Source organism: Phacochoerus africanus, chromosome X (assembly GCF_016906955.1).
Source record: "Phacochoerus africanus isolate WHEZ1 chromosome X, ROS_Pafr_v1, whole genome shotgun sequence".
Classification (NCBI taxonomy): domain Eukaryota; kingdom Metazoa; phylum Chordata; class Mammalia; order Artiodactyla; family Suidae; genus Phacochoerus; species Phacochoerus africanus.
Genome location: NC_062560.1, coordinates 41,747,498 through 41,774,955, shown reverse-complemented (window position 1 = coordinate 41,774,955; position 27,458 = coordinate 41,747,498). Strand labels below are relative to the sequence as shown.

At 42.3% G+C, this 27,458-nt stretch overlaps 1 protein-coding gene across 1 annotated transcript in view; it reads left to right on the top strand.

Moving 5' to 3' along the window:
• Nucleotides 1-27,458, top strand: part of EFHC2 (EF-hand domain containing 2) — a 189,125-nt gene that overhangs the window by 59,899 nt on the left and 101,768 nt on the right. The window contains exons 3-7 of the mRNA XM_047765634.1: nucleotides 4,379-4,529; nucleotides 16,034-16,257; nucleotides 19,167-19,418; nucleotides 22,794-22,907; nucleotides 23,379-23,517. Coding sequence (XP_047621590.1) covers nucleotides 4,379-4,529; nucleotides 16,034-16,257; nucleotides 19,167-19,418; nucleotides 22,794-22,907; nucleotides 23,379-23,517 — 880 coding nt within the window. The remainder of the gene's footprint in view (nucleotides 1-4,378; nucleotides 4,530-16,033; nucleotides 16,258-19,166; nucleotides 19,419-22,793; nucleotides 22,908-23,378; nucleotides 23,518-27,458) is intronic.

Here is a 27,458-nt window from a genome sequence, read left to right as displayed (position 1 = left end):
GAAGATCACACAACCTGCCAAGTGACATTTACCTTTCGTTTTCAAGAAAATTACAGCCAATTACATCCTCTAGGACCTTATTTATCTAGTCTCTGCTTGACATCATAAATTATGATGAAAACTTGTATCATAATTATGTTTCCATAAAATTTCATTTCAAGCAATTTTTACTTTAGATCCTTCTCTCTGGATTCTCTGATGCATCAAGTTCCATTGCAATTAAGTCTTTCACCTTCGTGAGATCACTTTTAATGTGTTTGGTGTCTCTTCCCTCCAGTTTTTACTTTGCTGCATTTTACAGTTTCCCCTCCGTCTTCCTTTCCTATCTTTCCATCGCTCCCGCTCTGACTTGCTCTCTACCTTTCATGCTAGAGTTCGTCAGCCCTGTATTCTCAGGGGACCAGAACATGAAATATCAGTCTGTTTCTCTTCTAGAAGTACTGAAGCCCAGCCTAAAATAATGTCTTTCTTTTTCTTTGTTTCCACCTAGCATCTTTTATTCTCTCTCTTTTTTTTTTTTTTTTTTCTCTTTCAGGGCTGCATCCGCAGCATATGGAGGTTCCCAGGCTAGGGGTTGAATCAGAGCTGCAGCTGCCGGCCTACGCCACAGCCACAGCAATGCCAGATCCGAGCCACGTCTGTGACCTACACCGCAGCTCACAGCAACACAGGATCCTTAATCCACTGAACAGGGCCAGGGATCGAACCTGCATCCTCATGGATACTAGTTGGGTTCATTATCTGCTTAGCCACAATGGGAACTCCCTTTATTCTCTTTTAATGAATTATTTGTTTGATAAATATTTAGTGATTACAAACATGACAATGTTGTCAACTGATCTGTGGCAGTTTGGTCATGCACAAATTTATTAGCAGTAGCATTCAGTACATAGAGGTAGGTGAGATATGAGTATTCTTGCTACACTTTCCTGCCCAATTACAAGAAAAAAATTGGGGGTTGAATACTACTGTAGGAGCAGAAAGCTTTTCCCTTCTTCCTGTCTAGATTCTTTGGTTGGACTAATAATTAAATCGATATAAAACATATTAATGGGGGAAAAGGGTATTTTGTACAAAGGGGAGCCCATAAAAGTATGAGATGCTTTGGAGTTCCCTGGTGGCCTAGAGGGTTAAGATCCAGCCTTGTCACTGGATTATTATTATGTTAATAATAACATATAAGGACTGGTTCATTAATTGTAACAAATGTACCACACCAATGTTAAGATGTTAAGTAGGGAAAACTGGGTGTGGGCCTGGGGAAGATACATGGGAAATTCTCTGTACTATCTGTTCAATTTTTAAACCTAAACTTAAAACTGTTCTTGGAGTTCCCTGGTAGCCTAACCAGTTAAGGATCTGGTATTGTCACTGCTGTGGCTGAGGTCACTGCCATGGCATGAGTTCCATCTCTGGCCTGGGAACTTCTGGATGCCACAGGCACAGTAAGGGAAAAAAAAAAAAAAAAAGAACAGAACTTCCTTGGCAGTCAGGTTAACTGATGCTTAGATACCATCCCAAGCTAAGGAGACAGGTGTGGGAGTCTGGGGCTTCAAAGGGGAAAAAGATGAGAAGACCAAGTGTTTGGTAAAGTGATTGCCACACCGTGCTGATAAGTCTTTCTGATGTAAAAAGTTTTCTCTGGTAATAGCTCTTTTCCTGGCGTAGGTTCCCAATCTAAATTCTTTCAGACAGTTAAGGAGGAGGTAACAAGTTCTTTCTGAGTCTGCTGGGCTCTGATTGTCTTCAGCTCAAAATAATCTACATTCCTAAGTGGCATATTCTAGGGTGGCATGTTTTGCTCCTCCTCACTACCTTTACTAAAAGCTTGATGGAGCTCCAGCTCTCCTCCTTTTAGGTGTTCCAGCATCCTTTTTTCCTAATACTTTTAAAATTGGAGATACAATTCATATAATATAAAATTTACCATTTTAGTCTTCAAAACAACTCAGCCTCCAACATCTTTTAAAAAAATGAGGTAACATTCACATAACCTAAAATTAACTTATTTTACTATCTTTTATTTTTTTGTCATTTCAGGGCATATGGAAGTTCCCAGGCTAGGGGTCGAATTGCACCTGTAGCTGCTGGCTTACACCACAGCCACAGCAATGCCAGAACGGAGCCACATCTGCAACCTACACCACAGCTCATGGCAACAGTGGATCCTTAACCCACTGATTGAGGCCCGGGATCAGTCTCGCATCCTCATGGATACTAGTTGGGTTCGTTACCACCAAGCCACAATGGGAACTCTGTATTAGCCATTTGAAAGTGTGCAATTCAGTGGCATCTAGTATATTCACAGTGTTATATATACCATTTCCTCTATCTAGTTCCAAGACATTTTTATCACCCCAGAAGGAAACCCATCCAATAGCATCCTACCGGAAATGTTCACTCGACACAAATATGACAACATTCTAGTAGTGGGTTTAGCTAACTGGAATCAGGCCAGATAAATTCCCCCAAGAAAGAGTAGAACTTAGGACCATTTTGGAATGAAACCAAAGATGCCATTTGGAAGGGTATGAATCTCTGGGCTCACCAGATTCCTAGAACCTGTTGTGGTAAAGACAGTGCCTGGTCAATATTTATAACTGATCCATTCATTTTGAGTCTAATTATTTGACTAAAACTCACTTCTGATATTCTTTATGGTAATTAACAAAGCTTGTTTTGTGGATCATTGATAAACTGCTGAAGTATTTTGTCAGCCTCTTCTGAGGTATGGGTTTCTGATGGAAATTTGCTAAGCGATCCTGGAGCATATTGCTTTTTTTTTTTTTTTTAGGGCCACATCCAAAGCATATGGAGGTTTCCAGGCTAGGGGTTGAATCAGAGCTACAGTTGCTGGCCTATGCCATGGCCACAGAAAAGCAGGACCTGAGCTGCATCTGTGACCTACACCACAGCTCACGGCAACACCGGATCCTTAACCCACTGAGCGAGTCCAGGGATCGAACCCTCAACCCGATGGTTCCTAGTTGAATTCGTTTCCCCTGCACCATGATGGGAACTCCGAGCATGTAGTCTTAATTAGGGTAACTGACCACCACTAGAGAGTAGATTGCACCTAACAGACTCACTCATATATATCATATTGTCTATGTTGAATTAACCTGGTAGGCACAATTAACTCTTGCAACTTTAATTATAAAAATTGGACAAAAATGAGAGCAAAGGAAGTATTAAAATGGAGCTCTCAAGGAGCCTGTGCCCCAAGTCAAGTTGAAATGGTAGCCTGAATCTACTGTTCCCTCTGTTGTCTTCAATTACTGTGTCTTTCTTTTTTTTTTTTTTTTTTTTTTCTGTCTATTTAGGGCCGCACCCATAGCATATGGAGGTTCCTAGTCTAGGGGTCGAATCGGAGCTGTAGCTGCCAGCCTACACCACAGCCACAGCAACACTGGATCCGAGCTTCGTCTGTGACCTACACCACAGCTCATGGCAACACTGGATCCTTAACCCACTGAGTGAGGATACTAGTCGGGTTCATTAACCACTGAGCTGCAATGGGAACTCCTACCGTATCTTTCTTAGTGTGTATGAGCAGGTCACTGTGTTGAGAGTGATTTTAATGGTTAAAGATACGTATTATTCATACAACATGGCACTTAAACCTAAGGAAGCTGTTTCAACGGGTCTTCAACTGGAGAGACAGTCAGTCTTCTGCTTCAACCTGGGAGGGAAGTGGTCTGTCTTGTACTTTCTCGGAGGCACAGTATATTTTTGACTTTCTCTGATTTTTATTGTAACAACTTCAGAATCCACTTCTTCTACCCACATCTATCTCCCCCCTCACTCCCACACACACAATAAGTTAAGACTGGGTCTAGTATTGAGCTAGGCTTTTTGAGGTTCCTGAAGAAGTGTAGGGTGCGATCTCCAGTGCATTGGAAAAATTTCCGTTCTGCCTCTGAATTGCCTCCAGGCAAGCAATCAGCAGGACCAGAAGTCAGAATAATTTTATCCTAGAACCAAGGTAGCTTTGTGTTATTTTTAATGCGAAAAAATGACAAAACTTATATCCATCTTGTGGGAAGGAATATTGTTTGTAACACATACATATAGAATCCCACTGTGAAATTTCAAAGACAGATGCTAGTTCAATTTATGGCAGAGCTGACTGATGGATTTATTGCTTGAATATCATTTCCTCATTCTAACCAGACGGTGATGAAAATACAAAATAATCTTTACATACTGTAACCTAGATTGTATATTCAGTCTCATAGCTGATGTGGAGAATGTCTTCTTGCAAAAATTCCTCAACTTTTTTTTTTACATTAACAAAAAATACACAGGTAGTAGCTTTATTGACTTTAACTTTGCTGAATTTTTTTCATTTTTTACTGCCTCATTATGATTCCAACAGGTATTATCTTTTGATGCCTATTTAGAAGATGAAGTGCCTGATAAAAGTCAAGAAAACTATAGAATAAGATGTTATAAAATCTATTTCTACCTTGAAGATGACACAATTCAAGTAAATGAGCCAGCGCTGAAAAATAGCGGACTGCCTAAAGGTATCTATTTAAAGCAGAGTTATGGGTCTTTCACTTCTAACTCCTACCTTTAATACTACTTTTCTCTCGCTTTTTTTTTTTTTTTTGGTCTTTTTGCCTTTTCTAGGGTCGAACCTGCGGCCTATGGAGATTCCCAGGCTAGGGGTTGAATCGGAGCTGTCGCCACAAGCCTATACCACAGCCACAGCAACGAGGGATCTGAGCCACGTCTGTGACCTACACCAGAGCTCACAGCAACGCCGGATCCTTAACCCACTGAGCAAGGGCAGGGATCGAACCTGAAACCTCATGGTTCCTAGTCGGATTTGCTAACCACTGAGCCACGAAGGGAATTTCTATTATTATTATTTTTAAGGGCTGCACGTGCGCCATGTGGAGGTTCCCAGGCTAGGGGTTGAAGTGGAGCTGTAGCTGCCGGCCTACACCACAGCCACAGCAACACGGGATCTGATCTGCATCTGTGACCCACACCACAGCTCACAGCAATGCTGGATCCTTAACCCATAGAGCAAGGCCAGGGATCGAACCCACAACCTCATGGTTCCTGGTCAGATTCGTTAACCAGTGCGCCACAACGGGAACTCCCTCTCTTGCTTTTTAAACGATCCCATGCTATTGCGTAGGTATCTAATTTTATGACAGTGGTGAATATAAGCATACTATTAGCTTGTCGTTTTTGATGGTGACTTACCGGCTTTCTGTCCCCACAAGTCAGCATTGCCGTTTCACTCGCTCTTCTGTGGCACACTGGTATTCTTTCATGTGTTGCTCTAGTATGAGCAAACACTCCTGTGTCTTTGACTTTTTTCTTCAGACTCTTTTGTCTTTTTGCTATGACCACATTACCTCTTTCACCACACCCTCAGAGGAGGAGAGAAGACTGGTCCCCACTGCCACTTCCAGACTGGTGTTCTCTCTCCTTTCTTGAATTCCCCATCATTTGCTTCAAGCACTCTTCTCATCTTCATAGCTGTTAACCACAGACTTGCATAGCGCTTCCAGAGAGGACCATCGTTCCCTCGCCCCACGCATGCCAGTCTTCTTTATGCATGCTCTGCTTCGGCCAGACAAGAGTTAGCTCTGTGATGTGACCACCAGAGAGCTGATCCTAGGTTGCATTAGTAAAAGCAAGGCAGAGGTCAAGGGAGGTGACTGGTTTCTTCTGCGTGTGCTCTGAGTCCTTTACTTGAGATGATTCTGAGTTCTGGATGCCTTCATAGGACAGCAACCATGATGGTGAAAGGACTGCAAATCGATCATGCTTAAGGCAGAACAGTGAAAAGGATATTGTCTGTAAAGGGAAGACTTAGGTGTGCCTGATGTCTTAAGGAATCTAAAGGGTTGTCATGTGGAGGAGGGCTGACCTAGTTTTCTGTATCCTCAAGGATAGGACCTAGGGGGTCAGAATTTAGGTCACTAAGAGAAAGAATTTTCTGGCAGAGAGGTTCACACACTTTGGGCAAGGTACAAGTGGGTAGAAGGACCACCCTGCCTGAATCCTGGGGTAAGCAGTGGTCCTCTCTCTTTCTGTTGCATCAGCCTTTGCTGATAACAGTGTGGTTTAGAGACCAGAGTTGAAGTTCAAGGAAGACAACAGACAGAAGGGACTTTAGGCTAATGGCACACACTTTGTCGGAACGATGTTGGGACAGGTGGGCCTGGCCACAGCTATAGCTTGCCAGTAGGCCTGCTGAATAATGATGGGTTTTATTTGTCTGTCTGTCTGTCTTTCTTTTTTTTGTCTTTTTAGAACCACACCCGTAGCATATGGAAGTTCCCAGGCTAGGAGTCGAATCGGAGCTGTAGCTGCCAGCGTACACCAGAGCCACAGCAACATGGGATCTGAGCCGTGCCTGTGACCTGCACCCTAATTCACAGCAATGCCAGATCCTTAGCCCACTGAGCAAGGCCAGAGATCCAACCCATGTCCTCATGGATACTAGTCGGGTTCATTACTGCTGAGCCACAATGGGAACTCTTCTTTGTGTTTCTTGGGCAAAGGACACATGGGCCCAGAAAGGGTGTCACCATTAAATGAGTGGCTGAATTAAGGCCTCATGAATATTGAGTGCTCATGAATATTTATTGCCTTTTGTATATTAAGTGTATTATGAATACTTAGAACCCAGGTACCTTATGTATATTTAATGCATAATGAACACGAGTGTCTCTTGGTCCTTCCAGCCCTCTCTTTCTATAGTTTAACTTGCATGCACTCTTCTTAATTACAAAATTACTGTTATTTAACACATGATTTTTCTGCCTATGTTGAATAAACTTTTTGCTTACAAGCTGCTAATCTGTGTCCAATGCCCTCATATTGATATACCACAGTGGGTTTCCAGGGGAGAAACAGAAATTTTAGGATCATAGGCTTCTGAGTATAATGTGATCAGTCAGTATGCAAAGGACTTCCTTAAACACTCATGAGACTGAGATTTTTCTTAGAGCATGGCTTCACTCTGTATGGATGATTACTTTGGAGCCAGTCAGCATTGTAATAAAGTGTTTGTTGAATACCTGCTCTCTGCTAGGCACTGTGCTGGGTTTTGGGAAAATGGACAAAAGAAATAAGACTCTTTATATCCCTATATCATGGGGCTTATAGGCAAGCAAGGAAAGGGAGCAAGGTGACTAAGAATTTTGCAATTATTCAGGCTAGAAATGCTGAGTACACAAACCAGGACAGTGATAGTATGGATGGAAAATAGGGGAAAGATTTTAGAGACTTTTTTTTTTTTTGGTAGTTGCTAGGCTTTGTCCAGTGATTAAATAGAAAGAGTGAGAAGGGGAATATCTAATGATAAAAGTGTCTACTTTGGAATTCCCATTGTGGCTTAGCAGGTTGAGAACTGGACTAGTATCCATGAGGATGTGGGTTCCATCCCTGGCCTTGCTCAGTGGGTTCAGGATGCAGTGTTGCCACAAGCTGTGGCAGATGTGGCTCGGATCCTGTGTTGCTGTGGCTGTGGTGTAGGCCAGCAGCTGTAGCTGCGATTCGACCCCTAGCCTGGGAATCTCCGTATGCCTCGGGTGTGGCCCTAAAATCCAGAAAACAAAACGTACCTACTTTATCATTATCTCATTTAATCACCCCACTGACCTTCTGAAATAAGTAATCATTAGCTTTTACAGAAAAGAAACAGGCTTAGAGAAGTAACTTGCTCAATCTGCATCTTTTTTTTTTTTTTTTCCCCACTGTACAGCAAGGGGATCAAGTTATCCTTACATGTATACATTCTGCCCCCCCGCCCCCCCGCCCGACCCTGCATCTTAACTGATCACCTCAGAGCTCATGCTGGGGTTGAAAGAATAGTGATGTGTCAAGCCCCAGCATGGGGTAAGGAGCAGCATTGGGGTTGGGGCTGGGCTGTGTTTGTTTGGGTCACGAGGCTTTGGAAGTTGTGTTGGGACATCTGTATGGTGACGCCTCCAAGGCAGGTGAAGATTTGGGATGTGCTTTCAGGAAACAAGTCAAGACTCGAGATGTGGATTGCGAATCAAGAGTGCCCAGATCATGAACAGCCTCAGGCTATTCTACCATGCTGGGAAAGAGTCACTGTTGAGGTGGTGGAAAGAAAGGAAGAAGATTCGATTTAGGGTTGTATTTGGTTTTACTAGTGGAGGGAGAAGGCGAGGACTGGTATGGGGAGACAGTATGATTTGTCCTCATTATTCTTTGTTCTGATATAATATCTACATCCTGGCTTGTATTTGGAGAGCTTATGGCTTAAGGATAAATCTTTTAGGAAGTATGGAAATGCTTTGATATTTAAGAAAAGGTTTTCACAAACTTTTAAGGTTGGAAGTGTGACATTTCATTTTACTCTTTAGGGTCATTTTGAACATATATAATGCAGTTTTTAAATATCGACAGGAATGGATTAGAAAATGTTTAAATAATTCTTTCAAAACAGAAAATTGATAACTTTTAATTTCTATGAGCATGTTTCACTTAAGTGCGTTTGTCTAGGTAAGTGATATTATTGCTTTAGCAAAAAATTTTTTTCTTATAAATTTTCACTTAAATATTTTACTCCAATATTCCCTAACAAAACTTTGCTTCCTCCCCCCCGCCCCCCGCCCCATCCATGGCGTATGAAAGTTTCCCGGCTCAGGATTGAATCCAAGCCACAGAGGCAACCTACACCACAGCTGCAGCGACACTGGATCCTTAACCCACTGTGCCACAATGGGAACTCCCAAGCTTTGCTTATTTTTTGCCTTTTTTTTTAGGGCTGTACCCATGGCATATGGAGGTTCACAGGCTAGGGGTAAAATTGGAGCTGTAGCCGCTGGCCTACACCACAGCCACAGCAATGCCAGATCTGAGCTGCGTCTGTGACCTATACCACAGCTCATGGCAATGCTGGATCCTTAACCCACTGAGTGAGGCCAGGGATCGAACCTGCATCCTCATGAATGCTAGTCAGATTCGTTTCTGGTAAGCCACGATGGGAACTCCTGCTTATTTTTTGATTGACTTTCCCACATGACATCAGATTTACACAGGTGATAGACTAGAGGTCATAGGACATCCTGAACCTGCATTAGTGACTTATATTGTGTTTTTATTGTTACTACTTTGCAAGCAAAAGTTCATATTCCTGTAGCTCACTGGCCCCTGTCCAGTAAATCTTAGTTTTATTAAACTCCAAGAAGAAAAATGAAATTCAGCCTCTATGAGGATCTTGGAAAGGCTTTTATTAAGACTTTTGATTCTTTCTGTCTCTTAATTTAAAATCTCACATGGGCAGATTCCAAAGGCCAATCGAAGATAGTTATAATGATTTATTTGAAAATAATTTTTATGTAAGTAGGTGGGAATGTTATTGAGAAAGACTTGGAAGAAAAACCCCAGGAAAAGACCATTTTAAAATCTCTCTTGAAATTTTCAGAATTTCTGATTGGCTCACTCTAATCAGGGGGTGTGTACAAAATACACAGTAATCACAGAATGTAACGAGACTGAATTTGTTAGCAGAGTGGAGATACCTGGTGGGCTTTGTGGAGAGCAAACACAAATAACCACTCTATCATCAAGCTTTGTTTAACGAGAAACCAGTTTCTCTTAAAATATTTAATATGTCTATTCTTGTTAAGGAGGGTCCGTTAGAACAGAGGATACATTGGAAATTCATTTAAATGTGTCCTTCAAGCTTTCCTAAATTAAATGATTGGGAAAAAGGAAATGAGCGTACTGAGCCAGTGGCTCAGACTTTGGTGCGATGGGGTAGGTAGTGTTTCTTTCAGTTGTGTCCTGGGACTGCTTTCCACGCGCCTGTGGGCCCTTGGAAGAGGCTAGGGGGTCACATTTAGGCGCTGTGCTCTGATGGTGCTCGCGTTACTGCCGTAGGGTTTCTATATTTTCCAAATAAATTGGGAGATCAGGTGCACCTGGGTTTTTTTGTCTCGCTGACCATTCAGAAATTAGTGCACCCGGATGAATTATAGCCTTCCTTTTAGTTGCTTTGCCTATCACGTGATTTTTTTTAGGGAGGGGGGTGGTTTGGAATAAGCCAGAAACAAAAGGGGCATCCCTTAGCATAGTGCCAAAACAGGCATTTGGTTTTGTGCAGCTTCTAATCAGTACAACATATTCACAAATCCTCCTTGGCAGAGAGATATATGTGTGTTAAAAGTCAAGTCACTGTTGCGCTTCAAGGCTTGCTTTCATTTCTTGCCAGGACATCATTCTCTTTTGGGTTTGATGTGTTATATTTATAAGTTTGTTGCTGTTCTGGAATATAGTTAAAACAACATTATACCAAGCCAAGAATGTCAGAGGTTAATCCCAGTAGTTTTAGCTGCAACTGTCTAACAGAGCAATTGTTTGTCAAATACTGCCGAGTCCAAACTAATCTGTGGTAAAGAAAGAATAACCATTAGAAATATGCCATGGTTTTCTGATAAGGTCTGTACTAGTTGTTCTTAGTGGAGAGTGATCATCAGAACCTCCTGGTCCACCCCCCAAATTTCTGATTCTGTAGGCTTGGGGTCAAAAAGTGGCTTCTACTTGATTCTCAGTGCATCCTTGGTTGAGAGTACTGATCTTGGAGTGCCCTTGTGATGCAGCAGGTTAAGGATCTGGCGTCATCATTGCAGCGGCTATGGTCACTGCTGCGGTGTGGGTTTGATCCCTAGCCTGGGAACGTCCACATGCATCAGGCATTGCCAAAAAAACAAAACAAAAGAGAAAGGGAGCATACTGATCTCCACTCTTTTGGCCCCTCAATGGGGTAGTATTTTATATATATATAAAATGTACACATTTATGTATATAATTTACATATCATGTATACATATATATATATTTGTATATACTTATATAAGCATAGATATATATTTTAATGTATATATTTATATATTTTATATGTTTTTATTTATATTTTAAGATACTATACCTAAATCAAGCAAATTAATCACAGAAGTCATTTATTTATATTGGGCATTTCCTATAAGTATGCAGCCCATAAACTGGAATGGTAGGGTGGTGGTGGTAGTGTAGTTGCCAGATAAAACACACAGGACATCTGGTTAAATTTGAAGTTGTTACTATAACTATGTCCCAAAGGTTGCATGGGACATACTTATACTAGAAATTGTTCATTGTTTATCTGGAATTCAAATTTAACCAGACATCACATCCTTCATTTTGCTAAATCTGATAGTCCCAGAGGGTGGACCTTGGGGCGGGAATTGTCACTGAATGGAACAGGGCAGAATTTAGGGGTGGAGATGAGTCTCTGGTCTGTGAAGATAAGCACTTGGTGCATGGTGGCTGCTCCATAAATTTGTTGAAGAAAGGGAGGGAGGGAGGAAAAAAGGAAAGGAAAAGTGCTAGACAATGTCCACAACACAGTATAGGCATCACAAATGGTACTCGGAGGGATCAGAGGAGAAAACACCAATGTCTATTAGAGAAGAAGGCATTTGACTGGTACCGCAAAAGTTTCTCTAGCTAAAGATGGAAAAGGAAGGCACATTAGCTGGAAGGAACAGCATGAGATAAAGAGGTAGGAGAGCAGTGAGGCGAGGAGTCGGGAGGTTATTTGGGAGTGGATCATGGAGGTATGTAAGGAAAACTGCAAGAAGGTGGTAATGCCAGAGGACAGGCCTCCCCAAATGCTATCATTTGGGGCTCCTTCAGTGGCTGGGAGGAGGGGCAGAGGATTATTGTTTCTTATTATGGTCAGAGAGAGAGAATTCAAAAAGTTCTATGCTTTTGCTGCAAGGCCAGTGTCAGGCTAAGCTATATCAAAAAAAATTATTCTTATGAAGCCAAAACTCCACAGAGATGACTTCTTTTTTTTTTTTTTGTCTTTTTTGGTATTTCTTTGGGCCGCTCCTGCGGCATATGGAGGTTCCCAGGCTAGGGGTTGAATCGGAGCTGTAGCCACCGGCCTACGCCAGAGCCACAGCAACGCGGGATCCGAGCCGCGTCTGCAACCTACACCACAGCTCATGGCAGCACCGGATCCTTAACCCACTGAGCAAGGGCAGGGACCGAACCCGCAACCTCTTGGTTCCTAGTCGGATTCGTTAACCACTGCGCCATGACGGGAACTCCCCTGAGATGACTTCTATAAGAATGAAAATGGAATAGTAATTTTAGTGAAGAAGTTATAGGGAACACAAGAGGAAAATGTACTCTATCAGGTCTGATCACAGTGAATGCTCTTAGTAGTTTTAGGATACAGACTTTAGTAGATCTGACGACAAGTGGCAATTCCACCTGTATATTTGTTCACCTAAGAAATGCCCGCATCTAGACTTGGATGTACCCTAGGTCTGCAGTGTTACTAAAATAAAACTAAACATACTTAACGTTAAGATAGAGGTAAGAGGTTGGAGTCTTAATTCTTGAAGGTTGAATTCCTAAAATCTAAATTTAGTGTATGAACAAAGATCTAAAGCAATTCCCAACTGAATGAAATGAAAACGCATTAAATGTAAGTGGATATATCATCGTTTTGATCTAAGCCACGGGGAAATGTTAGAAAGTTAAAACTTGCAGAGTATAGTCAGATAGCAGGGTCTTTAAAAGTAAGAGAGATGTAAAATATGAAGATAGGAAGAGTTTAAAGGCAGACACCTGATGCCTGGACATGGGCCCGAATTGTCTTTATGGGCTAATTAAGATGATAAACATCTGAAAATTTAAAGGGCAAATATCATGCTTTTGTTTGTTGTCTTTCCATTTTGTAATGTTTTTATTTATATACCTTGCTGATCTCAGGTGCTCATCAGCCTGTGCCAAAGACATGGCATCCTGCATGTTTCTTTGATATTCCGGGACAAACTGCTGCTGGTGGAGTTTCTGCCATTTATCATGGAAGACTATAAGCATACAAATGCCAATGACTAGAAATTTCAATCCCCAAAGGACACAGTTGAGAGATCCCACAGATATATCTTTGAAGGCTCTCATGTGTAACTGTACACTTGAAACAGCCCACATTAGTTTTCTGATTAACATGGCATTGTGACTTTGGATTTCTTGTTTTCTAAAATTTTCTCATTTAGTGTTAGACCTGCCTTCTTTTTCCAACCCATGAATGGTTGGGACTCTCTCTTGTTACCACAGAGAACTTCCCTGGCGTCTTCTGAGAACCATCTAGCGAGAGAAGGGGCCAAGGATAAGGAAGTGTGCGAAGGTCACAGATACGTGGATGCCTCAGGGAAGCGGAGGGAGGGGCAGGGGACTCAGTGGTGTTGGCCCTGGGGTGGGGATTGCTGCCGCTGGCAAGTGGGCCCTCTCCAGAAATTTACTTTTAGGGAAGTGAGAGGCACTTCTTTTGGAAGAAGAGCTCCAGCATCTCTATTTCATGGTGGCTGGCAACTCTTCTCCCCATTTCTGTCCTGTTTCGCCTGAGACACTCCCTCCACTTAAGTAATCTGTGGCTGTAGCACAGTGACATACAGTTCAGTGCAAACTGTAGAAAGCAATGGTATTTACTTAGAGCTTAAAAACCCAGATTCAAGACCTCTTTCTGTCATTTATGAGGACGTGACCTTGGGCGCGTCCCTTAACTACTCTGAGCTTTGATTTTCTCATCCATAAAGTGAATATTTGTATTTCATGCATTATCTGCCTCATGGGATTATTGGAGATTAAAGGAGAAACACGTATGAAAGCACATCCCAGGGCTATGATGATGACTGTGATGATTATTACTTAAAAGCTCAGTGGGTGGGCCAGTTCTTCCCACTTTGAAAAATATAGGATTCCTATTTGAAGTCATAGAACAGACTTCAAATCAGAAATCAGCACTCATTTACTTATTTGAATTTTTATAATGAAGTACAAATGCGAGATAGATGGAATTCCTAAAGAAGCTCTGGCTGGTGAATACATCTTACATATTTTAAAAACTGTCACAATATAAGTATTTTTAAAGAGCTGTATAATGGTTCCTGAAAATACCTGAAATGCCCATGCTTTTATGGGTGTTTAAGTATGCAATTTGTTCTAAATGTCTAATCTTGAATGATTAAATAATTTGCATACTGTTTTCGGTGGCATGAATTAAGGGCTAATTGAAGTATAATTTTTTGCAGTAAAATTGTATCATCTTTTATGTGGTACATTTAAAAATATTCTAGCCCCGTTCTAATTTTATAGTTTTATTATTTTAATTTAATGTACCAAGTAATTAAAAATTGCTGCAAAGAAAAGAAGATGAAAATGATTTTAGTTAATTTCCTCTCAACATAGTGAAAAGATGATTAGTAGAATAATGGAACAGAGCTCAGCACACTTCCTGGCACATAAAGATATTCATTAAATGTTCCTTAATGAATAAGGAATGAATAACTTCCAAGCATTTCTAGACTTTGGGAAAAGGCACCATTCTCAGTGCTATATAAAATATGAAGACAATTGCTTGACATCTTTATACAGAGGTTACACAAGCCAATTTTTCTTGAACCATTAGAGCCTCAGTTTGCTCTGCTTGCCATTTCTCCTTGTGTCTTTGTTCCTGGAGTAGATTCTCAGGCTTAAGTCACTTTACAGATGTTGAGGTTCAGATCTCTACGGGTATCTTGCATTTCTGTGGATCTTGGAAGCAGAGGTACTGACTGCTCTTTGTTCTGGACTGTCTTTTCAAGGATGCTTATATATAGCACCTAGCTTTGGAAGACAAAAGAGAGTTTTTCCTTTCTGGAGCAAAGTACAGGTTTGCTCACAGCCTTGAAAGATAGAGATGGTATCTCTCTCCAGAACAAAGGGCAGATATGTTTACTGTCCAGTCTTATAAAGATCATCTTTCCCTCTGACAGAAAAGCCAGGCATGCTGTTGCCCATTTTAAAAGATTTGGGTTCCCTCAGCCCAGGGTTCATGTCTTATAAGGTAACCCACCCCATGTACAGAAGTTACCTGGCCCTTGTTGGGTCACCCTGTGGGAATTGGTACAAAATGCTGATGTTCTGGTTGCTCTTATTACTGTGAGTAATAAACTGCCGCTTGTCTCTAAACAAAGCATCTCATGTCTTCTACCAGCATCCATGAAACTATAGTGGGCAAACTGGCAGAATAAATTGCAAGTAGAATAAAATCTCAAACCCTTAACAATTCTTGACAACAGGTTTCAGCAGTGTTTGGCGGAGTTGGGTATGGTATGGTGTAGTTGGTACATTCATCCAGTTAGGGAACCTTTTTACCTCCAGTGGCTAATTACCATTTGGGTATACTTGGGGACCCGAGGTCCATATTCTCAAGAGAAGAAGTGAATGGGCATCATAGGGTTGGAAGTTGAAGATGGGACAGGATCCAGAACCTTTAGCTCAGAGCACCGTCTAAAACTGTGAAGCCTCTGATAACCCTCACTTTGTGGGGATTGTTGGGTGGAAGTGTACAGAGGCTCTAAAGGAGGAAGAGGTTGGTAGAGGAAAGAAGATTCTAAGAAGCTTCAAAGAAGCATAAAGTCATTCATACTTGTAGAAGTTAGAAATGTCTTAGTTGCTTAGCTATAAATGTCTTAGTTCCTTGTTTGGTCTGCTCTCATTGAGTGCTAGTAGGTGAAAGTGAGCATGCCTATTTTGGGAAAAGACATGATGACAGTGTCTGGCTCAGTAGGCCACTCTGTTTTACCCCTCCTCCTTCCCTCCTGCCCTAGTCTTTATGGTTTATTCAAGTGCTTCCTGGAATTCCTGCTGTGGCACAGTGGGTTAAGGATCCAGCATTGTAGCTGTGGCGTAGGTTGCAGCTGCAGCTCAAAGTTAATCTCTGGCCCAGGAACTTACATGTGCCACAGGTGTGGCCATAAAAACAAGTCCTTTCCTAGCACCACTGAGGCAAGGCGAACAACATGCAAGCGGCTTCAGAAGTCTCAGCTTCCTCTGGCGCCCTCGGAGTTTGAACATACGGATGCTACTGCCTCCAAGAACCAGCCCTTTGCCCGCTTTACTGTGGTGCATTCAGGGTTGTTATAAAGATGTGCTGTGATCTCTTTCTGGTTTGCCGCATGCTGAAACAGCTGTATTTCATGTCACACCATAGGAATTTTTATCCGCCGTCATCGGATTTCTCTCCCACCTCCTGATGAGGATCAGTTTTACACCGTGTATCATTTCAATATCAACATAGACATTGTCTTATATGGTCGAACCTTCAAGATTTATGACTGTGATACTTTCACAAAAAACTTTTTGAAGAAAATAGGAGTCAAATTAAACCCCCCAGGACAGTGTCCAGAAGATCCTTACATGAAGACCCGGAGAGAGGTGAGTTGATTTGTCCATGGCCTTTTGTCTTCAGGATGAGAATCCCTTTGGAGACAGTAAAGGGTATTGGTACTTGTGAGGCAGATGGTGAACGAGCTTTGGGGGCCATGGTCATTGGAGTTGTCCTGTTTTCCTTTGGGCTGGAGGGAGGCTGGGTGTTGGCGTCAGTGTAGGAAAGAGTCACTTTCTGCCTCCGCCCCCACTTCCCTCCACGACAGCCTCCCTGGCAGGCAGTAAGAGTCTGCAGTGAACTGCCCGCATGGGACAGTGTTTCTAAGAGACCACGAGGGGTTTTGTGGTCACTGACAATGGAAGAGTTGGGCCCACACGTACCTGGCTTTTCTTACCCCATTTCAATTGCCTGACCCTGGGACGATTGTTTGCGTCTATGCTACTGATTTACTGAACCAAGCTTTGGGTATACCTTTTCCCTTCTTCCTCGGGACGCCCCCCCCCCCCCTTTATAGTGGTATCAGACACAGAGATATTCAGGAGTGAGGAGGGCCATGATTCCAATGTATCCCCATGATGACAGGATGCTTGATTTCAAGGTCTGACCCTAGTTAGTGTAGGGAGGAAAGAATCAGTGTTAGTGGTATTATTATAGTCTTTCCAAAGTTTTGTTTTTTTAAAAATGATCCCTTGGCCCAAATTTTATGTTTAACAGGAGAATCTGAATACTCAGAAGGGCGGGTGTCATGTGCAAGGTCACATACCTCACCAGTCTTCTTGCTGAGACTTGAACACCAATCTCTTGCTTCTTATCCGGATTTTCATTATTGGCATTTGTTTCTCTTTTCTCTTTTCATTGAAGTATGATTATACACAATAAAATATACGGAAAATAATAATACAGTTTAATAGGTCTTAACCAGTGCATACACCCATGTAAGCCACACTCAAAATCATGATATAGAACATTTCCATTCCCCTAGAAAGTTCCTGTGTGCCTTTTTCCAATCTCTCCTTCTCCTTACCCAGGGATAAGCACTGTTCCCATTTCTATCCCTATAGGTTAGCTTAGTCTCATTTTTATTGTTTCTAAAACTTGTAATTAACTTCTTTGCAGAAAGATAAAATTTAGAATAAAATTCTTCCTTGATTCTGCTTTGATCTCTTGTTAAAAGCTGCACACAGGATCATTCATCTGTTCCTGCCTCCTAGCCCCAGCAGAATTATCCTTTAATGTTGTAGGCATACAACCCTCCTGAGAAATATATATTGTTGATCCTGGAATATTGAAGGCAAAATCCTTGTGGCATTATAATACTTGTGTGTGTTGGCGTGCAAGATTTATGGTTGGGATTCATGTTCATTTTTTTCCAAACGCCCTAGAAGAAAGAGTCTAGATAAATACAGAAGTCTTTAGAACTAGCAGAGAGAACCGAAAATAAATGGATCTATACCATTACCACTCTGCATCTGGCTACACTCATTCCCTAACAGTGGTATTACATGATAGTGATTGTGAATGATGATGCATTATATGAAATACATAAAACACTGTGTGGTTTCATAGGTTTATAAAAAAAAAAAATCTTTTGTTCCAGGAATCAAGACTAAATACCAAGAGCAGGCAAGAAATGTTTTAAACAATTTCCTTTCAGATTGGGAGAATAATTTTAGTGCTTATTCCCTCAGGGAGAAAGCTTTTCAATAAATACAGAAATCTGTGGAAAATTAGGAGCTTAATAAGAGGCTTTCATATTGACTTTAATGCATTTACTTCTCCAGTGTTTGCTGCCTTGAAATGTAAAGTTAAAATTAAACAATTTAACTTGAACTGAAAAGAGCCTCGACGGTGTATAATCAATAATGCATTTCTTAGAGGCCTTATCTTGCCAAGGAAACATTTTTCAATAGATGAAAGTAGAGATCTTGTAATTTCATTTAAATGTGACGAATAAGACAGAAGAGCCTCTGGAAGGTTATCGTGTCTCCCCCACTGTCTTGGGATTAAGTCTGCACCTAGACTGCCCTGGACAGATAGAAAATTTTGAGAATTTACAAGTAAGGTTACATAACCCAATGTGGGACCACATCTCCCTTGCTAGTCAGCCCTTCTTTATGTAGTGATCCTGTTATGCCACATTAGGTAGAATGGGGGCAGTTTTGCTCCAAGATGGAGCTGAGAGTGTGCAGCTAGAGAAGAATTGCATCAAGAAGACCCCAGGCTAGTGGGTCCTGGCTTGGGGGTTGGAGCCCGTGCCCAGTGGCTCCCTGCTGATTGGGACATTCGCCATTTGCTCTGCTCCCGTTTCCATGGCTTTCAGATCCTTGCTATCTAAAGCTTTTGAGCAAAATAAAACCGTGAATGTATTTTCTTCCCTTTTTACCTTCACAAAAGTCTTTGGATGAGTAAGAAGGATATATATGAATTTTCAGTGAAAAATTTTTTGGTTGAAATAGAATTAACATAGATTCAGATGTCCAAATCTTAAGCATGCACACTGACAAGTTTGGAAAAATGTATACAATTTAGTAACCGACACGAAAATCAAGAGAGAATATTTCCATCCCCCCCCACAGAGTTTGCTCATCCACCTTTCCGACCAATGCCCTACCCAGAGGCGGTAACTCTTCTAATTGTTGTCACCGTGTATTAGCTTTGTCTGTTCTTAAATAAGAATTTTAAGTCTGAGAAAAGGCCATTTTCAAAAACATTGTAGAAATATATTTGAGTGTATTAAAAAACCACTGTGTAATGAAAAGCTTCCTAACACTTGATTGTCTGTATTTCTAAGGTCAAGGCTGGTTATATACGCCTGTCATGTATGTTGTTAGTGGAAATTTTTAAAAAATCACACGATAGTCTATGGACAAAATGTCTTTATGTTCTCTGATGGCTTGCATCCCGGAAACAACTGTGGAAAGGCTGCAGCTATCATTAACCCTTTCCCCATTTGCAGAAGCTAGACCATGTGGAGCCCTTACGCCCCTATGAGTCCTTTGACACCCTCAAACAGTTCCTTGAGTATGACAGGAAGGTTTTGCGCTTCTTCTGCCTGTGGGATGACTCGGGCTCGTTGTTTGGGGACCGCAGAGAACTCATCCTGCATTATTTTCTGTCTGATGATACCATCGAAATCAAAGAAGTGATGCCGCATAACTCGGGAAGAGATGCTATGTCATTGTTCCTCCAGAGGAGAAAGCTACCAAAGGTGAGCAGGCCACACATGACCACTTTTCTGAGTTTGCCTATGAAGATTCTAGTCACTCACTGTCTGGAATGTCATGTGTGATGACAAGTTTCCATGTATTAGTGCAGGTGTTTGGAAGACTTTTTATTCTGTGCCCTCTATTAATATACATCTATGAAAGTAACACAGGGGATATGACAAACGGGGGGATATTCAGGGCATAAGGCAAGTGAAGGAAAAAAGTCAGATGCAAGGCAGTTATTCATCATGGAGTTCACAACGAGTCTTTTGAAGGCAAATGACTGTCTGGTAAAAGGATTGCTCATGAAGTTCCTTTGTGACGCAGTGGGTTAAGGATCGGGTGTTGTCACTGCAGTGGCTTGGGTTGCTGCTGTGACGCTGGTTTGATCCCTGGCACGGGAACTTCCACATGCCATGGGCACAGTCAAAAGAAAAAAAGAAAAAAAGAATTGCTCATGGCCTTGGGCAGGCCACTGGACTCTGGTCTTTATAGCCTACCGAGGAGATCCCATTGTATTGGTCTGGGTTGTGAACACACACACACAAATGCACACGTGCACACACACACACACACAAGCAAGCATACACACAAGAGTGACGCTTCTGAAGGTAGCCACCAGTCACCAACTAGCCTCTGGCTAGCAACAATGATAGCTTTTACATTTTATTTACTGTTCAAAAAGAATTCTCAGACTGATTTTACACATATTTATGGCCATTTGAGAGCTAATGTAACTTGGGTATAGCAAGAATGGCACAGAGACAGAAGACTTGGGTTAGAATTGCGACTCTGGAGTTCCGATTATGGCTTAGAGGTTAAGGACCCGATGTTGTCTCTGTGAGGATGCAGGTTCAATCCCTGGCCTTGCTCAGCGGATTAAGGATCTGGTGTTGCCATAAGCTGCAGTGTATATTGCAGATGTGGCTTGGATCCAGTGTTGCTGTGGCATAGGCCCCAGCTGCAACTTTGATTCAACCCCTGGCCTGGGACCTTCATGTGCCACAGGTGCAGCTGTTTAAAAAAAAAAAAGAGAGACCTGTGGGTCTGCCACTTAATAGCCCTGTGACCTTGGGCAAGTCATTAACCTCTCTGAGCTATTTGCCAGTCTCTAAAATGCAGGTAACTAGGCTTCCCTCCTGAGATAACTGTAAAGATTGGATGAGATAATATAGTAAAAAGCACTGACTAAGGACCTATAAACACTTCTAAGGACACATGAAAACATTAAGGCTTATTCACAGCTCTGTGTTCTATTTTATTTCTTATTTGGGTAAAGTATTTTTAAACTTAATTCTTAGTACTACGGAAAGAGTACTGTAACACTAATTTCTGATGCAAACAACCATTGGTTATTTGGTTATCACAGGAGTTTCTTTGAGTCACTGCTGAAGCCCTGCTGTGTTGTTTGTTGGACTGGGAGCAGGATTTGTCCTGGAGGGAACTCTGGGGTATGCAAAGCGGGTGGCTAGGAGGTGGCAGGGAAGCCTGTTTTTAGGATGGCTTTGAAAAATAGGCTAAATATAAAATAATAATGACACACCTGACATTTTCAGTGTTCCTCGACAGCAGTGGCTTCATTTATTCATTCATTCAACAAATACTTATTGAGTGTCAGCTCTGTGCCAGCTCTGGGTTATACTGAGAAAGAAAATGGATTAAGTCCTGCTGCACGGAGCTTCCATTCTCATGGGGGAAGAGATACAGTAGTGCTGGGTGTTCCCCTAATAGGTACCATGTCCTTTGAGAAATCAGGAAAGGAGTGTGTACTGTTGCAAATAGACGACAGCACTGAAGTTCTGAGAAGATCTATTCCTGGCCCCACATCCTGTAGCTAGGAAGTGGCAAAGAGAGGGTTCGCATGCAAATGTATTGTTTTTCCATGTCACGTGGCTTACTTACACCCCACACATCATAAGTTCACACGTTTCAATTTACATTTCTTTGCATTTTTTTTGTCTTTTTTTTTGTTGTTGTTGTTGTTGTTGTTGCTATTTCTTGGGCCGCTCCCGCGGCATATGGAGGTTCCCAGGCTAGGGGTTGAATCAGAGCTGTAGCCACCGGCCTACGCCACAGCCACAGCAACGCGGGATCCGAGCCGCGTCTGCAACCTACACCACAGCTCACGGCAAAGCCGGATAGTTAACCCACTGAGCAAGGGCAGGGACCGAACCCGCAACCTCATGGTTCGTAGTCGGACTCGTTAACCACTGCGCCACGACGGGAACTCCCCATTTCTTTGCATTTTTTAAAGTTTTACTGAAGTAGAGTTGAATTTTAAGGTTGAGATCATTTCTGTTGGACACCAAAGTGATTCAGTTCTACACGTACACACATCCATTCTTTTTCAGATTCTTTCCCCATATAGCTTCTCACAGCCTTCTGGGGGCGGGGTGGACTGGGGGTTTGGGATTGGCATATGCGCACTGTGGTATGTGGAATGACTGGCCAGTGGGGACCTGCTGGGTAGCACAGAGAAATGAACTTCCATTTTATGTGGCAGGTATCAGGGACGATTCAGGTTTTTCATTTGTATGGGATAGACTGATCACGCTCTGTTTCTCTGAGTTGGTTAAGATAGTTTCTGCCTGGACCACCTCCAGTACATCTGGAACCAGGGAGTGCCCTGCCTTGCTCCCGGCTGCAGTTTCTGTCAGAGGCCGACTGCACTCCGTTGTTCTTGCTACCCCACCACTGTGCCTCCCTCAGCCAGCAAGCGCATCCTTGCTCAGCATTGGGCAGGGTGCTAAGCAAGTAAAAAAAAAGGAAGGCAGGGTTCCTCCGTCAGGCGTTTCATGAAAAGATGACTGCCAATGAAGCAGTTAAAGAACCGCAAAAAGTGGTTTAACCCCATGGTAGGCGATATGGGAGTTTGGGCGGGGGACAGGTCAGGAGGATAGGAGAGGGCACAGGGAAGGGTGGGGCTTCATCAGGGCCTCGAAGGATGCATGGAGTATAGAGCAGCCCATGGAATTGGGAAGCATGGGATAGGAAATGGTGGCTGGAGTGTGTGTCCTCTCTTCCTGGGGATGGCAGAGAAGATGCCCATTCCTGCTTGAGCCCCTCAACAGGACCAGGGTTTGTGTGTTTAGAGGCCGTCCACCCAATCTTTTTTTTTTCTTTTTTGCTTTTTAGGGCCACACCCATGGCATCTGGATGTTCCCAGGCTAGAGGTCTAATCAGAGCTACAGCTGCCGGCTTATGCCACAGCCATAGCAGTGTGGGATCCAAGCCATGTCTGTGATCTACACCACAGCTCATGGCAATGCTGGATCCTTGACCCACTGAGAGAGGCCAGGGATCAAACCCACATCCTACTGAGCCACAACGGGAACTCCATCCATCCACCCAATCTTGATTTGATTTTTATCTTCTAGTATGGCCCGCCTGGAGTTTATCAACCAGGCCAGATAGCAGACAGAACAGTTCTCAATGTGTATGGTGGCTTGTCACGGAGACGAGTGTATAGCTACCTGTTGGATAAATACAAGGTAAGGAACTTCACACTTTATCATCACTATTTCCAGTGTGACTTACCTAGAACCTGGCATGTGGGGTGACTTATGTATTCTTCTGGGAGATGGATTGAAGTCAATGAATGTATAAATGTATGTGTTGCACTGCTGTTACCAATGGTAAACATGCTTAAGTGCTTATATAAACATATGCATTGCCATTTCGTAGCACTGCATTGCTAAAAGAATGTTCTGACGTGTTAATATTGATTTGATTTTAAAAGTTTGGTTATATGCAGTTCCCTGGTAGCCTAGTAGTTAAGGATCTGGCGTCACTGCTGTGGCACAGGTTCGATCCCTGGCTTGGGAACTTCCTCATGCCATAGGTGGGGCCAAAACGTTTAGTTATAAATGATATCATTTGTTTTCTTTTTTTTTTTTGGGAAGGGGTGCCAAGGTCTTTGGTGGGTCTGTGGTGCCAATGTCATACCCCTTTGTTTTTATTAGCTTGGAAAATTAGACCAAGAGTTTTACAAAGATAGTGACCTGTCCATAGGAACCACCATCAATGTGTGGGGAAGAAAAGTGCTCCTTTGTGACTGTGATGAATTCACGAAGACTTATTATAAGACTAAATATGGAATTGGTAAGTGATACCTCTATCAATTAGAAAATTATATTTAAAACTTAGAATCTTTGTTCCTTAGTTAAGATTGATCTTACTCTTGAGTTTCAAATACTAAAGTCATAATAGCTACTGTTGATTGAACATTTGCTAACTACCGGGTGTTTGTTGTCTTATTTATTGCTAACAGCAATTCTAGAAGGGTAGGCTCAATACCTCCATTTTAGAGGTGAGGAAACCGTGGCTTACAAGGGGCTTACTTGTCAAAGGTCATGTAGCAAGTGAAGGGTGTGCCAAGACTTGAACTTCCATTCCAAGGGCTTCCATATTCCCATCCAGCCCTCTGCCTTGCCAGAGTATGGGTAAATACTTTGGTCAAGCAATTGAAATGGAAATCTAAATGCTTTTCTTTTCACTGAATTTTGGCTTACCACAGTGCATGTACTTATTTGAGTTCTCTGGGGAATTCTCTTGTGCCAGTTTTGTCCGCCTTTCCTGGTGAGGCGTAGCCAGGTTTCCAGCTTCTCTCTTTGTAGATGTCCATTCCATTCAGATCAGGTTAGTTCAGTTCAGAAGGAAAACCAGCAGTTTATTAAGCACCTACTGGATGCAGTAGACGTAGGAGCTACAGAGTTGCATAAGGAGTTTCTAGGCTGGAAAGGGGAGCTAGGACCTACTGTGTGTTATACGATGTTATAAGAGTCATAGAAGCTGGTGGAAGATCTGAGGTGAAACCTTCCATTTGTTAATCCTGCCAGCCAGCTCTGCCCTCTTCCTGGGCCCTCTACCTCAGGCTCCAGGTACCTGCAGGTGCTTGGCTAAGTGGAGGTGGTGAAAGTTGCCAGCCTCCCCGATTGGGGCTTGGCACTCGGCTGGGCGATGCTTGTTCCCATAGGCCTCTCTGAACCTTGGAGTATTTATATGAGCACCCTTCCCTGAGCCATGAGATAGAAGCCAGGACGGATACTGCTTCCTAAAAGACAAAGGGGGCTGTGTCTCTAGAATGAGACAAAGGCCCACCCTGTGTGTCTTGGTGTCCCCACTGCATAGTATTGCTGGCCTCTTGGGAATCTTTATATTATGGGAGAAGGTACACAGCGCATGAAGGGGTTAGAATTAAAAAAAAAAAAAAAAAAAAAAGACTCTCAATTTCGCTCTTTGGTTCCACTGCATCCACATGCCAGATTTGTCAAAATGTGTGGGCCCCTGGGTCCAAATCGGTGGCCTCTTCTCGTATGATTTTCTATAATTAGTTCTCTTTTGTGGACACAGTTGGGCATACTTGTTTTGGGGACTCGGGACAAGATGCAGTCAGGAATGTGCAGGTAGTGCCTATAGTAGAGAAGTTGCTAGGGACCTTAAGAGAGCTGGGAAAGATAATTTGGCCTTTAATAAATATAAATGCCAATTCAGAATCAACATGTCTTCCTTCAGTGTAGAGAAGAAAATTCAGAAAAATGATATATATATAAAAATATAAATTTATATTTATAAATATATACATATGTACATTTATATATATAACATGAGTCACTGAAAATATTTACCTGTGTCCCACTGAAAGATTACCTTAATGTAAAGGATGTGGTAAATGTTCCAAAACATCATATGATCCTTTAAATTCCAGCATTGGGTTGATGTTTGTCAGCTTGATTTTGAGAATATAAGGGTTGCATTTGGGAAAATGAATGTTGTGCTGGAGAGACATGGTGCATTGTTGGTCTCTTAATGGGTTAGAAGAGAACTTTCAGAGGCAGAGTGAATTCACCGGGGTGCTCCAGTTTTAGCCGTCAGCAAATCTGTCAGCTTCCCATGTCCTATGGTCCATTTCAGTTGAGCCCTAGTGCTTAATTTCTTTCTGCTCACTTCTTTCGTTTACTCTATAGACGTACTGTATTATGTAAAAAAAAAAAAAGTCATTTGTGCCTTTAAAGCTAATGTAACATGAGCATTATGCATTTAAACAGAAAACTATGCAAATACAAAATTATGATGCATTTTATAGTCATGCTGACTTTTTGTATTTCTCATGTGTTAAAATATCCCATTTAACAGACACTATTATTACACATTTCTTGAGTAACAACAGTGTACTTAATGTAACTAATGCCTAGCAGTTACGTCCATAATTTGGGGAGGACGGGAGTGCATCAGTATTCTCTGATAATCTTTACATTTGCTTTTCCTGACATTTTGGTAACATTCAATTAATAGACGTAATATTACTTAGATGCAATTACTTCTGAGATTTTAATTTTGTTTATAACTCATCTGGTTATAAAAACTCATCAGACCAAATTTTATGCCTTATATTGTGTCATCCTTGCAGCCCAAACCCGGATAAAGCCCTGGCAATAATTGTGGTCACATTTCCTTCCTTGTCAGTAACCGTGGTCAGTAGAATACATGGTATCTCCACTCCACAGGAAGGAGCCAACAACTGCCAACACAGCTAGGGACCTCCCTCAGAGGAAGCCGGGGCAGATTTCAAAGGCAGTATGTAGCCTTGGTGCTGCAGTACCTTTTCTTACCTAATGCTGCCCCAGGATACTTTGGGGGAGAAAAGATGGCAGAAGGATTAAGAGACAGAGTTGGCCACAGTCCTAAGAAAGATGCATGAGTAAGCTTGCTATTTATGTAGAAGCAGAGGGCTTGATAGACTTCCAAGAGATACACATATCCCTGTGTAAAGCCCAATCTGACTCCTAAAAAGATGAGATTCATTTGTGCAATTAAGGATTCTAAGATAAGGCAACTTCTTCCACAAAACAGTCCAGTGTGACTCCCCTACTAGGCAGCTTGGCCATCCCACTGGCCTGGGCTTGCCTGCCAGGCTGTGGCACGTCACTCCCTCATTATTTCATGTGCATGAACACAGACTGGCAGATGGAGGCCTGTTGGACTTTCCTGTAGCATGAAGGTTGGAAAAGGCTCCAGGGGCTCTAGCAGGTGTTTCTTTCACTGAAAGCGCAGGGATGTGTATGGAAACTGTTCTTTCCTAGAATTCCTGCCTTGGGTTACTATTGGTCTATAAGAGGACTTTCTTATTGATTCTTTGTGGTTGGGACCACCAAACTAGTAATAAGACCATTCATTTGCATTGTTCTTGAATACTTACTAGGTTACTGACACAAAGGATGAGAAAAAAACTTAAAGCACCTTTAATTTTGTGGTCATTTATGGCCATTTCTGAACTCTTGGTGCTAGAAGCAGCAGGGCATCCAATATGAGAGTTTAATGATCATTTGAGCAAATTAGCCATCCCAAGGTACAGCGACAGGGGTAGAATTAGCTTCTGGTCTCACAGCATGGCCTTGATGGACCTGACAGTTTTGCTTTTTTAATAAAAAATTTCCCCAATGAAGTGAAGAGAGTTGAGGATTAGGTGATTTCTAAGGGTTCTCTGCCTAGAGCTAGAAAATTATGTGACTCACTGATTATTTGACACAAAAATGAATGTGCTATATACCAGAATCATTTGACCTGGGTATTGGGTACAAGCAGAGTTGGATTTACCTTGAAGTTACTGAAGCTTAAGCTTTAGGGTTCTTTTTTTGCAGGGGCCCCATTCCAAGACCCTGGGCCTAATTTTGTCTTAATCATTTGACATTCTTTTTTTTTTTTTTGGCTTTTGGCTTTTGGCTTTTGTCCTTTTAGGGCCGCGCTCACGGCATATGGAGGTTCCCAGGCTAGGGATCCAGTCGGAGCTGTGGCTTCCGGCCTATGCCAGAGCCAAGTTGTGTCTGCAACCTACACCACAGCTCACTGCAACACCAGATCCTTAACCCACTGAGCAAGGCCACGGATCGAACCCATAACCTCATGGTTCCTAGTCGGATTCATTTCCACTGTGCCACGACGGGGAACTCCTGACATTCTTGATCTTGAAGAACTTCTGCCCAAATCTCCAAACTTAAGGCCGGCCTCAAACCTGGGTTCACATCTGGGTTACTTGAACCTTG